At 36.4% G+C, this 18,283-nt stretch overlaps 1 protein-coding gene across 9 annotated transcripts in view; it reads left to right on the forward strand.

Moving 5' to 3' along the window:
* Positions 1–18,283, forward strand: part of GALNT13 (polypeptide N-acetylgalactosaminyltransferase 13) — a 520,926-nt gene that overhangs the window by 463,255 nt on the left and 39,388 nt on the right. For all 9 annotated transcript variants that reach the window (XM_072751535.1, XM_072751533.1, XM_072751534.1 and 6 more), the window contains 2 exons: positions 3,364–3,503; positions 17,641–17,739. In XM_072751535.1, the coding sequence (XP_072607636.1) occupies positions 3,364–3,503; positions 17,641–17,739 (239 nt within the window). The remainder of the gene's footprint in view (positions 1–3,363; positions 3,504–17,640; positions 17,740–18,283) is intronic.

Below are 18,283 nucleotides of genomic sequence, written 5' to 3' on the forward strand. Positions count from 1 at the left end.
TATTATATTAGTTTCAGGTGTACAATACAGTGATTCAGCACTTCCATACACCACTCGCTGCTCATCCCAACAAGTGCACTCCTTAGCTCCCATCACTCGCTCCACCCATCCCCCATTAACCTCCCCGCTGGTAAGATCATTGTATCCTCTGTAATTAAGAGTCTATTTCTTGTTTTGTCTCTTTTTTCTTTGCTCATTTGTTTCTTAAGTTCCACAGATGAGTGAAATCATATGGTATTTGTCTTTCCCTCAGTTATTTCACATGGCATTATACTCTTTAGCTCCATCCAAGTCATTACAAATGTCAAGATTATACTCTTTTTTTTTTGTGGTTGAATAATATTTCTATATATCAGTAAATATATATTGATATATATCTGTATAGAGAGAGATAGATCTCTATTTTTCTATCTATCTATCATCTATCTATCTATCAACACATACACACATACATACAGCGCATCTTCTTTATCTGTTCATCTATTGATGGACAATTGGGCTGCTTCCATGATTGGGCTATTGTAAATAATGCTGCCATAAACATAGGGGTGCTTGTACCCCGTGAATTAGGTTTGTTTGTTTGTTTGTTTTTTAGATTTTATTTATTTATTCATGAGAGACATACAGAGAGAGGCAGAGACACAGGCAGAGGGAGAAGCCGTCTCCAGGCAGGGAGCCCGACATGGGACTCAATCCTGAGACCGCCGATCACACCTGAGCCAGGGGCAGGTGCTCAACCGCTGAGCCACCCAGGCGTCCCAGTATTTTTATATTCTTCGGGTGAATACACAGTAGTATGATTACTGAATCATATGGTAGCTCTATTTTTAACTTTTTAAGGAAACTTTATACTGTTTTCCACAGTGGCTGTGCCAGTTTGCATTCCCATCAACCACGCAAGAGGGTTCCTTTTTCTCCAGTCCTCACCAACACTTGTTTCTTGTGTTTTGATTTCATTCTGACAGCTGTGACTTCATACATCATTGTAGTTTTGATTTGCATTTCCCTGATGATAAGTGACGATGAGCACCTTTTCTTGAGTCTGTTGGCCATCTATATACGTCTTCTTTGGAGAAATGTCTGTTTGTGTCTTCTGCCTTAATTTTTGGATGTTGAGTTTATAAGTTCTTTATAAATTTTGGATATTAACTGTCATAGTATATCACTTAAAGTATGAAAATATAGCTACAGAGGGAAAAAAAAAAACATCCTCACCAACATATTATGATAAGCCCACAGTATTTTTGTGTTTTTATAACAGTAATGAAAGTAATTATCTAAAACCAAGACAAAACCCATGTTGCAGTGGCAATACCAAGGGGTGGCTTAGCGATGGTAGGGTAAGAAGATTTTAGCTTCCAATAGTATGTCGTTTTCCACCAACCAAATCTATGCCAAATCTAATGTGGGAAATTAATATTTTTTCTTATCTAATGTAAAATATATGCAAATGAATCTTCAAACTCCTTTCCAATCAGAAACTGCCTATAAAAGCTTCCTAGGGGGTTCCCTGGGTGGCGCAGCGGTTTGGCGCCTGCCTTTGGCCCAGGGCGCGATCCTGGAGACCCGGGATCGAATCCCACGTCGGGCTCCCGGTGCATGGAGCCTCTTTCTCCCTCTGCCTGTGTCTCTGCCTCTCTCTCTCTCTCTCTCTCTCTCTGTGACTATCATAAGTAAATAAAAATTAAAAAAAAAAAAAAAAAAAAAAAAAAAGCTTCCTAGGGAAAAATTCTGGAGCCAGGACTATTACATTTTAATATGATGAAAAAGGAAGAATACAGATACATAAATAAGCCATTTCAATTAAATTTGCCCACTCAAAAATGAAACAGAACAGCAAAACTAGTGAATTAAATCCTCTGAAGCTACAGTGCCCCTTTCTCCTCCTCGGGTCCAATGGAATTTCTTTATATGAATTTCAAGACTATTTATTAGATCATTGCAATTGATACAGCCTGTAACACAAAGAGAAATTCTTGTAATGATCTATCTTGTAAATGTTTTCCAGCCTCTTTTTTGCAAGTTCTGAAGAGGATTCTTTTGAAAGCAAATATTTATGTGTTTAAAAACCCCAAAGACCTTGTTATTTTTTGTCCAAACACCAGCTAGAAAGATCAATACTGCCTTTTAGAAGGAAATGGTTTGGCTGCTTATGTATCATCAGAATGCTTTCTGACAACACTAAGGCATTTAATTTTGGAAAAACAAAAATTAAGAAGAATTTTTGAGGAATAGTAGGGAAAGGTGGAAACAGATGATAAGCTTCAAGAGTGTTGCCACTTTTGAATATGGCAACTCAAATAATGTCATTTATAGACATTTGAATTGTCTAAAATATTATTCATTTTTTATGAAACAAATGTTAGGTTTTGTTGCCTAGCTGGCATAAAATATACTGAACTGGGCCATTTTTCTTTTTCTGTGCTAAGTCTGGTTGCTTGTTCATCTTAAAGAAACATGTTAAACACAGATCTTGTCAACATAATCTAGGAAACGCAATCTTCTCTCAGTTATTTAGTCATTTCGGCCAAATAATTTTTAATATTGATAGTAACGAGCAAATCATGTCACCATAGTATTTTTTATATAAAAATTGTTATTTTTAACAATTAACTAGAAAGTTAACTAGAAAGTTTCTCAACTAGAAAGCACCATTTTATGATCATCAAAGGAAATATACTTTTAATGTCATATATTCTGCTATTATATGAACTGAAATTCTAATGCTCACATGTGAGTATAAGCCATTTCTTTATTTTAGTTTATTTATTTAATGACTTACTTATCCAAGTATTTGAGGTGGCTCACATAAACTCATAAAAGAATACAGGGAAAAAATAAAGAAAAATCAGGTCTATGGTAAATCTAGATAGTATAAAAGTTCAAGAAGAAAAAAGTTAGAACACATAAGTATTCATTGTGGGGATCATATTTATATAAATTTATCATGAAATTTATGGCGGTGAATAAAAGACCCTTCGAAAATATGAGGATTAGAATTTTTGTTAAAGAGGAACAACCACATTATCACACAGTTCAGTTAAGCTTTAATTATGAGATGCTAAATTAATACCAATTTACACTTATTTGATTAATTATTCAATCTAAGAAGTATAAGTACTTGGTGATAAATATTTGCATTTGAAAAGTCATAACCAAAGGAAAAGCTGTTTTTTATATCTATTTCATGTACTAATTGGTTCCTAGTAAGAAAATCAGTGTAGTAGCAGCTGCATATGCAATTGAATTTGATGGAATTATAATTATGGAGGGAAAAAAACTGATAGCAAAGTAAACAGAGTGAAACTGTACTAAGTCGAAAATAGCACAAACTGATTTGTGTGTTTCTCTGAAAATTTCCAGGTGTTGTCAAAGTGGATTATGGAGATGTGTCAGTCAGAAAAACACTAAGAGAAAATCTGAAGTGTAAGCCCTTTTCTTGGTACCTTGAAAACATCTATCCGGACTCTCAGATCCCAAGACGTTATTACTCACTTGGTGAGGTATGAATTATTTATTTTGGTTAAGTTATAAATATATTTTGCAAATAGAGCAATCTCGTAGGAGCTCAATATTTTTTATGTTATGAATAAAATGCTTTGAGGGCTTTTAAATAGATCTATTTTAAATAACTTTTCAAGTCACTAATGGTTTCAAGGACCATAAAGGTCTTTATCATTGGAATTGGTGAAAGTAAGAGGATAGTTTAAGACTAAATAGTATCTTCTTGTTTCTTTATCAACAGTTCAGAAATTTTTTGGTCATATGGGCCTTATGCTCTTTAAAATTTATTGTGAACCCCAAGAGCTTTGGTTTAGATGGGTTAAAATTATTAATATTCACTGTATTGAAACTCAGCCTGAGAACTGTAAAACCCATTTATTAATTCATTAAAAACAATGTTATACATTACATATTAATATAAGTAATGCATTTTTATTTTTATTTTTTTAAGATTTTATTTATTTATTCATGAGAGACACACAGAGAGAGAGAGAGAGAGAGGCAGAGACACAGGCAGAGGGAGAAGCAGGCTCCATGCAGGGAGCCGGAGGCGGGACTTGATCCCGGGTCTCCAGGATCACGCCCTGGGCTGACCACTGAGCAACCCGGGCTGCCCAATAATGCATTTTTAAAAACATATTTTCCAAAGTAAAGTCAGATAGTAAGATTAGCATCAATTATAGTTTTGTAAATTGCATTACTGCTTGGCCTAATAGAAGTTACCTGGAGTCCTGTATCTGTTTTGGTATTCAGCCTACTGTGCAGCACATACCACGTAGCCTCTGCGGGACTCCTTGTACTTCACGAGGAGTGAGAGTAAAAACGGCAAGTAAGGGCACCTGGCCCAGCGGTTTAGCGCTGCCTTCGGGCCAGGGCATGACCCCGGGTCCTGGGATCGAGTCCCTGGTCACGCTCCCTGCGTGGGGCCTGCTTCTCCCTCTGCCTGGGTCTCTGCCCCCTCTGTGTGTGTGTGTGTGTGTGTGTGTGTGTGTGTATCTCATGAATTAATAAAACCTTTTAAAAAAAATGGCAAGTAATACCTTAGTGTTATTCGGTTTTTTGGTAAAGATGTTATTTATTTGAGAGAGACAGAGAGCATGAGAGAGAGCATGAGCTGGCGAGGGGCAGAGGAAGAGGGAGAAGCAGACTCCCTGCTCAGTGGGGAGCCTGATTCGGGGCTCAGTACTGGGCTTGAAATGGGGCTGGATTTGAGGCTCCGAATGGGGTTCCGTGTGGGGCTCCACAGGGGCTGCCTCCCAGGATCCTGGGATCATGAACTGAGCTGAAGGCAGATGCTGAACCGACTGAGCCTATCTTAGTGCTATTACTGAAATCGTGTTGACTTTGTAGGCCCACTGAAAACCATAGACCCTCTACCATTGTTTTCCAAAATATCCATTATCTATAGAAATATGTAGTTGGCTTCATTATGATCATATAAACATATTCGTAATATATATTCAGTTGCCTGAAATAAGAACCATTTCTTAATTTTATGTCCCAAATTGGTAACTTCCCACTTAGTAGGGATTAGTTTTGGGAATCAAAACTAATTTAATATTGGGTTTAATTAAAGCATTTTGACAGAAATTATACAATGCACTTGGAAAATAATTTAATTAAGTTTGTCCTTAGGTTGGAACTACCATTTTTTTAGGTCATAATAGTAGAATATCTGAAAATGTGTAGAGTACAATCTAACACTTTTTTGGTTCATTTGCCAAAAGTAATAATCTGTAACTTTATCCACTCTCTCACTTTAATCCATACACATAATTTGATTGATTAGAAAATAATTAAAGCAAAAAATACTGAAACTTAATGGAACCGTAGCTGGATTGTCTTTTAAAGGCTGTTTTTCTGTGTCCACATCCCTGCTCTAGTCGTCAGATCTCCTCTTCATTATTAGCCATGTAAATATCTCTTTATAGAATCCTTCCATTTACATCTCTTTAACCTTAATCTGAATAATGTAGTGCAAAGTTTCACATGGCATAACAGTGAATGTATGGCTTTTGCTTTTGTTGTTGTTAAGATTTATTTATTTAATTTGGAGAGAGAGTGTGAGCTGGGGGGAGGGGCAGAAGGAAAGGGGGAGAGACAGAGATACAGAGAGAGAGAGAGAGAGAGAGAGAGAAGCCGACTTCCCTGAGCACAAGCCCATCATGGCTTGATCTCAGGACCATGAGATCATCACCTGAGTTGAAATCGAGTTGGCTGCTTAACTGATTGAGCCACCCAGCCACCCGTGTATGACTTTCTAAGTGTGACTCCAGTTACTTAATATTCCTGTGCCTCAGGGTTCTATTTTTAAAATTTTTGTTTGCTTTTATTAAGGGGGAGGGTTGTTGCCATTGTTTTCAAATATGAAAGTTTTATTTATGCACTGATGTTACAGGGGTTTATATTCAACACATAAATTATGCAAGTGCTTTTTAAACTAGAACACTGGAACATCTGGGTGGCTCAGTGGTTAAGCATCTGCCTCCGGCCCAGGGTGTGATCCCCGGGGTCCCAGGATCGAGTCCCACATCAGGCTCCCCGCAGGGAGCCTGCTTCTCCCTCTGCCTGTGTCTCTGCCTCTCTCTGTGTCTCTCATGAATAAATAAAGTCTTAAAAAATAAATAGAATAAAATAAAATAAAACAAAATAAAAGTTTGTATGCCAGTTATTATGATCTAGTGCTTCTGAGGATCCCCCATATCTAATACTTACATTTCTTTGCTGAAAAGTTTGTTTGAACAATTGTGAACCTGACCATACCCTAAGACGAAGGGCATGTTTCTATTCTTGTTTAGTGTTTCTCCCACTGCAGTCAGTAGTCCCAGCTGATGAGTGAACATTGATTACTTTTTCTAAAAGGGAGTATGAGCAGGGCCTTATAACAAAACAGATAGGAGTAAGGAGGACTTTCTGGAAATTTTCTGGGGCCACCAGAGTGATTCCTGAGAAAGGCCTGTAAAACAGAAACTATATGTTTACTTCTGTGCTAAAAATCCAATTTTATGGTTTCTTGCACCAAATCAGGGAAACCTAATTAACTGACTTCCTGAAAAAGTAAAAATATACTGCAGGCAAATTCCTTTGTACAACCTACTGATTTTAAATTAGCTGTCTTCTGTGACAGGTCAGACGGCCATATTTTAATGTACAGAAATAGTTTGAAAGAAAGAGACTGTGCTTTCTTGGGTTTTTGAGACATATACAAGAAGAGGCAGTTTGTTGTTTAAAAAAATTTCCAGGCCTTGGAGGCAAGCAGGGGAAGGTTGAAATCCTGACCTCATTGCTTACAACTTGAGTGGCACTAGGTGTTCTCTCTGTAGCTTTTGGCAGTGTGTAGATAATCATAAAGGGATGTGGTGATGACTGAAGATCTAGAGCATTTAGCACAAGAAGTGGTAGAGCGCCAGTAGTAACAGTTATCGTAATTATTATAGCTACCATTTGTTGATTTCTTATTAAGTCAAATATTATGCTAGATGCTTTATAATAATTATATTATTCAAAAATCTCAACTCTATGACTTGGGTTTTGTTACGATCCCAATTTAAAATAGAAATTGATATGTAGAAACTTTATGTGATTCACCCGTGGGTCACTGAGCTAGCTAGTAAAGTCAGGATTCAAAGACATGTTAGTCTGATACTAATGCTCACTTTTTCTTATTGCTAGAAAGACAAAATAGTTTCTGTTATTTATTTATTTTTTTAGATTTTATTTATTTATTCATGAGAGACACACAGAGAGAGGCAGAGACACAGGCAGAGGGAGAAGCAAGCTCCCCACAGGGAGCCCTATGTGGGACTCGATCCCAGGACCCCGGGGTCACGCCCTGAGCCAAAGGCAGATGCTCAACCACTGAGCCACCCAAGTGCCCCAAATAGCTTGTATTATTACAGTTTGTTTATTCAAGAATGCTTTCATTAAATAAGAAGTGGATTTGGAACCTATGTATTACATGCTAAGGATGCAAAGTCAAATAAGGGAAGCCCTTTGCTCTTAAGCCATTCTGCTGAAATGGGAGGAGAGATAGCAAAAAAGAAACAAATAGTGAAGAAGTTCAGAGAAATAGGGGCGTCTGAGTGGCTCAGTTGGTTAAGTGTCTGACTCTTGATTTTGGCTCAGGTGTTGATCTCAGAGCCATGAGATCAAGTCCCGGATTGGGCTCTGCACTCAGTGGGAAGTCTGCTAGAGATTCTCTCTCTCTCTTTCTACCCCTCCCGATGTTCTCTCTCCCAAATAAATAATTAAAAAAAAAAAAAAAAAGAAATTTAGAGAAATAAAAGATGTCCTACATGAAGTATATAGTCATGCTATATAAACTGCTGCTTCAAAACCCCCAATAATTTTTTTTAAATCTGTGATAATGTGTTGTTTTAAACTTTGTGGGGTATTAATGTGCTGTAGTTTTCCACTTTAAAACCAGCCTTAAAGAGAGATACAATCCAGCATCTGTTTCCATGGAAACAGAAGGACAATTTTACCAAGCACTACTTCCCAATTTGATTTTGCATAGTCATGTATACATAATTTAAGACAGACATTTTGATAATGAGTTTGGAATGAACTGTTAATGGATAACAGACATTTATTTAAACATTTTTCTTTCTCATTGCTTACCATTAACCATTTTTAGAAGAAAATAAAAAGCTATCTTTCCTTATAAATGAAGGTATTTTTTCTTTGCAAATAGAGCCTCAAGGAAGTATCAAGTGTCCAACCTACTTAACAAGACAATAGATTGTTTCTTTGTTGTGTGTATGTGTGTATATATATATATATATATACTTTTTATTTATATTTGTATGCCCTCATCACTTAAAGTGAAATTGGTAGGACTTAACAATTTACAATTTCCTCAAGTTTCAATGTTATTCAAAACCTATTATGTAATATTGCAGTGTATTGGTGAATATTAGCTCTTATCTGTCAATTTCTCTTTATAGCTCCCTTAGCTGTATTGGAAGATGCAAATATGATATCAGTTTCTCATTATCCTAGATCACACCAAAATAATCATTAGGAAAATTATTGATATCAGTATCTTAATTTGCTGTTTGAATTTTATTCAGGTAATTGAAATATTCTTTATCCAGCCCATGAATTACATGCAATTTCCAATGGGAAGTTAAAAGCTGTGCAATTGCTTTGAACTAAAACCTTTAAGTAGCTTAATGAAGCATGTGCCTTTTAGGCTCAGTAAGCATATCATAATGGAATGAGGAAGTCAAGTTCTTTGCAGCATTAAATTCTTTCTTAACTAGCCTTTTAGCTTATATAGATTTAACATGTCCGGTTTTGATCTTGAAAACATAAAGGCGAATTCAAGCATTGAAAAATGGGATTCTAAAGCTGTAAGACCTCAAATTTGGGGGCCTATGACAAGCCAGCATTTAAGAAAAAAAATGTTTTGTGAGCTATGTAGGGCAACAGGGAGAAGTGGATTTCTGTAGCCAAGTGACTTAACTCTAGAGGCTTACCATTTATATTTGCATATGGCTTTGAAGATGTTTAGACATTAGTCTCTGCATTTCAGATTGCCTACTCAATCTCAGAACTCCTTTGCCTTTTGTCTCCTTTAACAATAATAGTGAGTTAAGGTTCTGGTACATATCGTTACCGTTTTCTGTAAATATTGTTAAAAAACAAATTTATGTAACTATTTTAGGCAGGTGAAGCTGCTTGGCTGCAGGGATTAAGGGTGCAATCAATGACTGCCAAAGTCAGACGTGAAGATGCTTAGAGATTTACCCTCTGTTGGTAATCAGGAGATCTATTTATAGATTCACAGCCTTCCTGATCTTTCATCAGGATAACCAGTGCGGAAGCCTTGTTTTAGATGACATACACTAATGTGCACATTCTCTTTACACATGATATATTTCACAAACTCTTTGGTACTGAGTAGCTGATTTTCAACCTAGGGTAACTGAACGTGCCTCAGTTACAGAAAAAAGATGTACAGAAAAAAGATGTTACTCTTCATTGGATGTAACTTTAAAGACTGTTGTAGCCCACCTGTGGACAAAATGAGTGAGTTTATCACCTGAAAAAAATATTTTTTATTTCACACTGCTGAGAATTAGACTAGAACTAATTCTAAATTCACTACTCAGGTAGATATTGGCACACACAAAAATGGTTACAAACTATATGCCAGTTAGGCATTTATTGAATTCTCCCGGTGTTCTTGTTGTTTGCTTTTGTTATCCACCAAAATAAATGAAAATGTTTAATGTTCTAGGGCAGCCTGGGTGGCTCTGTGGTTTAGCGCCGCCTTCAGCCCAGGACTTGACCCTGGAGACCCAGGATCGAGTCCCATGTCGGGCTCCCTGCATGGAGCCTGCTTCTCCCTCTGCCTGTGTCTCTGCCTCTCTCTCTCTGTCTGTGTCTCTCATGAATGAATAAATAAAATCTTAAAAAAAAAAAGAAAGAAAACATTTAATGTTCTATACTTTGTGTATGTGTTGCACAGGGGTAAGTATTCACGTAATCAGAATTTTTAGATCTTGTAGTCATTAATCAGGGCATTTTGTTTTTTAATATTTATTTGAGAGAGAGCAAATGAGCACCTGAATGGAGGAGGGGGCAGAGAGAGAGGGAGAGAGAGAATCCTAAGCAGACTCCATGCCTAGCACAGAGCCCTACTTGGGGCTTGAGCTCACATCCCTGATAACCCGAACTGAAATCAAGACTCAGATGCTTAATCAACTGAGCTGCCCTGAGGCCCAAACAGGGCATTTTAAACCCTTCATACATAGCAGTCAGCTTGGACTTGTTAAATATATAGATTTTGCACTCATCCTTCTGATTTATGCACAATTTGGTAAAGAGAAAATATACTCAAATGCATATTCACTAGAGCAATTATAATATGGAAACATTAACATTAAACTGGAATTCACTGCAAATGTGCCTATTTCTTCTTTTCAAGTAAAGAGAAACCAAACGAGGTTGACATATGTAAAATAACGATAATGAGTAACATAATGTGCAATTGAAGGATAAGCATGTGTTGGAGTAATTAAAGCAAAAAAAAAAAGCTAGTTTAAGTTTAGATTATTATCTTTAGCATGGATTTTACATATTGGTTTTGGAATGCAGAGGTATGAGGGTGAGGAGGAGTAAATGCCCCTTTTTAAAAATTGAGTTCTCATTGTTTCTTGCTATTATAATCCAGCAGAGGGAGCAAAAGCTAATGAACAAACTTGTAAACGGTAAGAACATTACCAAGGATGCTGTTGAGTAGAAACATTTAGAAAAAGACTTGCTGATTTCAAACATAAAAACACAAGTGGTAAAAAATACTCTCAATTTTATGTCATTAAAAATTGTTTTCAAGCAATAAAAGATTATGTGTAAACAAAGGAATCAAAGCAGACAACAATTAAAGTTAAAACTATGTTGGCCCTATGCCACATATTCAAAACTATACCATAACTTAAAGAATGAACCAAAAGACCTGAGATCTACCAGTGTGCTCTACTTATGTGAATGCAGGTCATAAAACAGAATCTGTAAGGAACTTCTAATGAATGAAGATCATGAGTAGTGGTTTGCCTAGATTTTTCTCAGAATTAATGTCATGACCAAGTAATTGGTGTTGTCAGATAATATGGTACCAGTGACAAGGTCAAAGTTTTTCTTAAAATTCACTTTTTTGCTTAAACAATGTTCTTTGAGGTTCCAGGGCATTCTTAGAAAGGTTCTGATTTTAAAACCACACAAGATCATCCTAAAGCAGATCATCCTTTGCATCTCAAAAAATAAGGTACATAGACATCTTACAATTTGTAGTAAGATTTGTTTGATGAAGATTGTCAGTACACATTGGTGATCATTTTTATATTTTTAAGAAAATACAGCAGATACCCATAGTGTTGGGTTTATTGACTTAAAAACAACCCCAGTGTACACTAACTTGCCTTCTAAGTGTGCATGGCAACATAAACCTTTTGATATTGTCTCTATCCAGATGAAGGATCTTATTTATTTATTTATTTATTTATTTATTTATTTATTTATTTTAGTTGGCTATTGATCCTTCTGTTCCTGACATTCTATGTCCCATCCTATTCGAGTCTGATATCATCTTGGCCATAGCCAGAAGTTATTTACATGACCTCAGCCCAACAGGGTGGTACTCAGCATCTGGTCTTCTTGACTTGGTCCCCTATATCTGATTCTAGCCTGCTTTTGTTTCTTGTTCCATATATCTTCCCATTATCTGAATGAAATATTGTTATGTTTACTCTGGTTGGCTACAACTCAATCCTTCTTGCTCCTTCCACACATCCTTTTTGACAAATACTGCCTGCTTATCTGGATGTCAGGATTATAATGTTCCTTATTTGGGCAAATAATTTAACTTCATTGTATCTTAATGTTTTCCTTTATGAAATGAGGATAATAGATTGATTTTAAGTAATAAATTACTTACAATCATAAGTGCTTGGAACAGCACATAGCACATACAATTACAATTGCTAATTATTATTATTGGTGGCAATGGTAGTAGCAGTCACCCCATCTCATTCTGACAGCTGTCCTAAACAACTGACTCCTATTTGTTTTTAGTCTAGATCCTAAGTCTAGGAACCTCACCAGATTTGACTTGAGTTTCTATTTTGTATCTTCTTAGCCCCTGCTATATTCTAAGGAACAGGTAATATTACATGTCCAGAAATTACCAAACCACTTTGTGGAATAGTTAGAACATATCCAAATTAGCACAGGATTCTTTTCATGAATTTCCCCCAAATCAGTCTATTTTGGAAATCAAAAAAAAAAAAAAAAAAAAAAGGTAGTGGCAGCAGTGACACAGTTAAAACAGAAAGAGCATTCAGATAGCAAAACCAAAAATTGATAGAAAACACTGACCACAAAATTAAGTGGCAAGTATTCTCACAAATCCTAAAATACGAGCTATCAATTTCATGACCATGGGATATTCCATGGAAGGAAAGCAATGGGATGTCCGATGGAAATGAGACCCAGATAACACCCAAATTGCCAACAGATACTCATAAGAAATTGCTTCAGGCCAATTTGAGAATAGTAGCTGAAACTGAGAGAGGTGTTTTTACACAATCTACTTTGTAAGTCACTGAAAAATCTCCTTTCTAATGTCTGAAAGGCTTAAGCAACCTGAGACCTGTGAATTCTTAAAAACTCTCTAGCTGAAGTTCCTTCTTAGGAGAAACTTCAAGGAATAAGCCCAGTTGAAGAGGTAGAGACAATAGGGACAAAGAAAATGGAAAGCCCAGGTGAAGACAAAAGCGATGAAAAAGTAAAACAAGACAGAATAAGAGAGGGAGACAAACCATAAGACACTCAATCACAGGAAACAAACTGAGGTCGCTGGAGGAGTGCGGGAGAGAGGGACAGGGTAACTGGGTGATGGACATTAAGGATGTAATGAGCACTGGGTATTATATATAAGACTGATGGATCACTGACCTCTACCTCTGAAACTAATAATACATTATATGTCAACTAATTGAATTTAAATAAAATCTTTTTTTTAAAGGAAAAAAGGGGGGCACCTGGGTGGCTCAGTAGTTGAGCGTCTGCCTTTGGCTCAGGTCATGACCCCAGAGTCTTGGGATCAAGTCCCATATCGGGCTCCTTGCAGGGAGCCTGCTTCTCCCTTTGCCTGTGTCTCTGCCTCTCCCTGTGTCTCTCATGAATAAATAAATAAAATCTTTTTAATAAAAAGAAAATAAAATATAAGCGATGAATAGAACCAACCAGGGGATCTCAAAAAATAGAAGGCAATTTTGTTCAACTCTTCAGAAAAGTGCAGGAACAGGAGAGCTAGACTTGTGTAGTGAGAAGTGGTCTCCCATGTGAACCTTCCCTGTCAGGGACAACTGGAAATGTTTGCCCTTCAACTTCCCCACTGCATACTGAAGGAATCACCTTTACTATGAAAACCACCTTTTATTTCCATCAGTGCCCAGAGTTTTCAGAATGATCCACAAAACAGCTAAGCCCCCAGCTAGCAAGTACTCCATTGTGTTCTCTTGCTCAAGGGGGTTTTAACCCTGAATATACGCTCCAATCATTTGCAGAGCTTTAAACTGTCTCCTGGTCCTTCTCCAGACCATTTGGATCATAATCTATAAGGATGAGGCCAATCTGAAGTATATTCTAAAAGCTTTGCAGGTGGGAACCACTGAAAAAGAACTTACTTTAAAAAGGAAAAGTAATTGTAATGTCACCATATAATATCAAGACACTGCACACCTCCCTCCAGAATGGTGGTTGCTAAACTTTGCTGTACATTAGAATTACCTGGGGAGATTTTTAAAACCTCCAATGGCCACGTTACACCCTTTACTAACTAACTGGGAATGTGTGGACTTGGATAGTTTAAAGACGCCAGGTGATTCCCCCCCCCCCCCCCCGCCCAAAAAAAAAGAAAAGAAAAGCAAGAAATGATCTCCTCATCAAACCCTGTCTCTTAAAAGAGGAGGAGAATTGGACTCATGGAATAATAAGAACAGCAATAGTAAGAGAGGATGGCCACAATAAGCACAAAGATAACGTGAGGAGAATGATCTCTCTGTAAACAATGCAAGGACGCCAAAGCTTTATGCTCATGGACAAGAAAAATATAACCTAATATTTCAGAACAAGCTAAAAGAAATTGTATAATAAAATGTAGAAAACAATGCTATAAATAAAATTTATATTACCTCTTAAATAAGAGCCAAAATTGCAGTAAAGATTTAGAAATTAAGGAATGAATTCATTTAGAATCAAAGGCTAAATTTGAAACAACACGAGTCAATAATCCCAGAAACCCCCATTAATCTCACTTTTAATAGAAGGTGACATATAGAGAGATAAGCAACAAGATCCAACATGATAGGATTTCCTAGTGAGAAAAATCAAAACCATAAAACAAAATGAACATGAGCACCTATAACTTAAGAACATGCACCTGAAAGTAAAATGGAAACTACACATTGAAAAGGAATGCTATGTATCTGGAAAAGTGATCCAGAATAAGCAATATTATGATGCATTGTGATAAATCTATTCAACTTTAAAGAAAAGAAAAAAATTAGTTTAGCATTCAGGCAAATGGACATTTGTGAAAAAGAATAAGGTAAAGAAAACCAGATTATCATTAGACTTTTCAAAAGCAACTATTTGTGCTGGAAGTAAATAGAATAATATTTTAAATATTACTCAAGGAAATAGATTGTGAGCCAAGGATTTCAGATATACCAAATTGATTTTCAATAGAAAGGCCACAGATGTATTTATCAACATGCAAGAACTCAGAATGTTTTTCCCAGTAAATGGAAACAGAAACATCATTTGGCTGTTTGCTCAAGCAAAACCTTAGAATGCTTCTTGATGTCTTTTTCCCCCTGTCATAGCTCATATGCAATTCAACTGCAAGTCTTACTCGGTTCTATCTTAAAAGCTTCCCAAATTTGGGACCTCTGGGTGGCTCAGTTGGTTGCATGTCGGGCTCTTGGTTTTGGCTCAGGTCGTGATCTCGGCATCCTGAGATCAAGCTACCCCTCCCCCACAACTCCATGCAAGTCTATTTGGGGTTCTTTCCATCTGCCCCTCCCCCACATACACTTACACTCTGTATCTCTATGTCTTTAAAGTAAATCAAAGAATCAATCAATCTTAAAGAAAAAAATGCCAAATTTGACCTATCGACCTCTATTGTTATCCTACTATTTCAAGCAGCCATCATCTGTAGCTGGCAGGACTGCAAGATTCCCCTTATGTGGTCCTCTGCTTTCACTAATGCCTCCCTCTGGTCTGTTCTCCACACAGCGGCCAGAATAAGCTATTGATAGGCCATCCTCATGCTTAAAAATGCTTCTGTCAAGGTATGTACTGGCCTGAATATGGCTTTGAATCTGTCATCCAGCAAAGAGACAAAATATTATAAATGATTCAGCCTGGAGTCCCTATTAATTATTAACTAGTGTCTCTTCAAGTACTATGAATCTAGCAGAGGTCTTTTGAATCAGATTGCATTGCATAGCTTACATAAAAGGTGAATTAATCACTTTGTGAGATATTTATTGCCCTAAGTATTATAGAATTACACTGTTCTATACTTTTTTAGGATAATAAATCCACAGCATTTTATCATTTCTCAAGTTTGCCTTTTATGAAATGTTGACAAGAAAAGTCAATAGAAAGGACCGAAGAATATACGTGTATGTTATGTCTTGATTAGATTATGCGAAGCATAGGCAGACTGATATGCTACATCATATATCAATTGTTACCTTTTTCAATCCTATCTGAGCTAAAGGTCCCCCCAAAATCTTGAACTTTTGGGTGTAGTCTCCATATCCTCCAGTGCCTGAACCAACCTACATCAGATAACTTAAACCCACCAGTTTGGGACTTGCACATGATTTTGCTTCTTGAAGCTTATATCTTTTCTCTTTATTTTCTTTAAAGATTTATGTATTTATTTGAGAGGTGGGGGGAGAGCACAAGCAGGAGGAGGGGCAGAAGGAGAGGGAGAAGCAGATTCCCTGCTCAGGAAGTGGTGGGGCTCCATCCAGGACCTGAGCTCAAACCAAGAACAATGCTTAACCTACTGAGCCACCCAGGTGCCCCTCCTTTCTCTTTAATATTCATGATGTATTCTGTCCTTTCTAATGGATTGCAGCTCAGATTTCTTGAGGAAAGCATCTATAATCCTGCTCTAAATCTCAAGGCATTTAAACAGGGCTTGACAATTCTGCTCAGCTCTTCCAACCCTTCCAAAGTATGAATTCCAATCCCTATTCTTCCTAATTGCTGACTGGGGCCCTAATGCAAATCACACCATTTTTCCCAACTCCAGGAACCATTACTTGACTTTTGGGTTCTACGTCATACAAAAGAGTGATTCACATAAACCTAATCTATCCTCTTTAGAAGTTTTTGATATTATTCATTTGCCAATATGAAGAAACATGTGGTTAAAGCATAGATAACAAAACAGATATATATGCAAGTAATGTCTGAGTGAACAGTAAAATATACATGTTCTAAGGAGTCAGAGATAAGAACTTTTCAGAAGCTGAATGGACAAATATAAATACATACTTGGGATTTAGACTAAAGGAAGACATAAAAACATTCCATTTATTAGAAATGCCATTTTGATTATTCATTTGTGCTTGCTTTAGTAATTTTAGCATCTTTAAACTCAATAAATGGCTTTCGCAATTACATGTGTTTCAAATACATATTAACATTACATTAATTATGGAATTAATGCAAATGCAGTATTTGAGTATAAAGCAAGCATCTTATGTTTGGCAATTTAATCTTGTTTTTAAGGAATTTTTAATGTGAAATCACCATTTAGTCTTGCAGTAGCTTTTTTTAGGTCAACTCTTTTCCATTACATTTGGCATTAGGAATGAAAAGATTGTATGAATATGTTTTACATATTTACAGAAATAAACAATAATTAATCTTTATTAACATAGGATGGAACATCTAGTAATAAGGCAGTCTAAAAACACATAAATTTGAATATTTAACCAATTTATTTCAATTCCTTTGCATATGTTGCCACAGGAGTTCCAGAATAGACTATGTTTTTTTAGAGAAATTTGGCAAATGTCCTAATTTTAAAAGGATTTAGGAAAGAATAATTTGTAATATGTAGATGTTTCCTCTTTCTTTGATACCATGCTATAAATGAGGAGTGCCTCTTGATTAGCTGCTAATGACAATGCTATTGCTGTTCAAATTTACTTTAGTAGGAGATCAGAATTTGTACAAAATTAAGAATAGACAGAAAAAGAAAAAGAAACACTTAAAACAATGAGCTCTTCTTGGAGAAATTTCCTTGCAAACATGTATCATCTTGTTATCAATATACAATTTGATGATACTAGGAAGATTTTCTGATTTTTTTTTTTAAAGATTTCATTTATTCATTCATGAGAGACGCAGGGAGAGAGGCAGAGACACAAGCAGAGGGAGAAACAGGTCCTTGTGGGGATCCTGACACGGGACTTGATCCCAGGACCCCGGGATTACACCCGAGCCAAAGGCAGATGCTCAACCGCTGAGCCACCCAGGTGCCCCAGAATTTCTGATTTAAATCACTATCTGACTTCTGTTTTTGTGTGTTTCCTCTAGATAAGAAATGTTGAAACCAACCAATGTTTAGACAACATGGGCCGCAAAGAAAATGAAAAAGTGGGTATATTCAACTGCCATGGTATGGGAGGAAATCAGGTAAACTCTCTCTCTCTCTCTCTCTCTCTTTTTTTTTTAATCAGCTTCATCTTTGGGGGAAAATATTGCTATGAAAACTATCACAGTAAAACATGACTCACATGCCAATAACGATAAAGTTTTAGCTTAGGAAATTAATGGGCCCTCAAATCAAGAACTTATTTGGCTCTTTTATTACCCCAAGTATCTTAAGAAAGCACCACATAATTTAATAAATAGGACAACACTTTCAGTGAGCCCAATTAATGAAGATAGCCAAATATTTTAGACCTATCTCATTTTACCATGTATGAGCAAATGAAGGCTACATTTTGTTCTACTAACTAAATAGTATAAAATAATCCCTCAACAATCACGATGTTTTCCCAATCAACATTGGGAAATTAATTCTAAATTTCTAGTGATTATTCTAAATTTCTTTTGTCAATGTTTATGTATATCATGTTTTCTATGAATTTCTGAGATTCAGTAAAATTTTAAAATGCACAAATAAGCACACCTGTTATATATTTGCTTTGGGTATCTGAAGATACCCTTTGAACGA

Source organism: Vulpes vulpes, chromosome 3, assembly GCF_048418805.1.
Source record: "Vulpes vulpes isolate BD-2025 chromosome 3, VulVul3, whole genome shotgun sequence".
Taxonomy (NCBI): Eukaryota; Metazoa; Chordata; class Mammalia; order Carnivora; family Canidae; genus Vulpes; species Vulpes vulpes.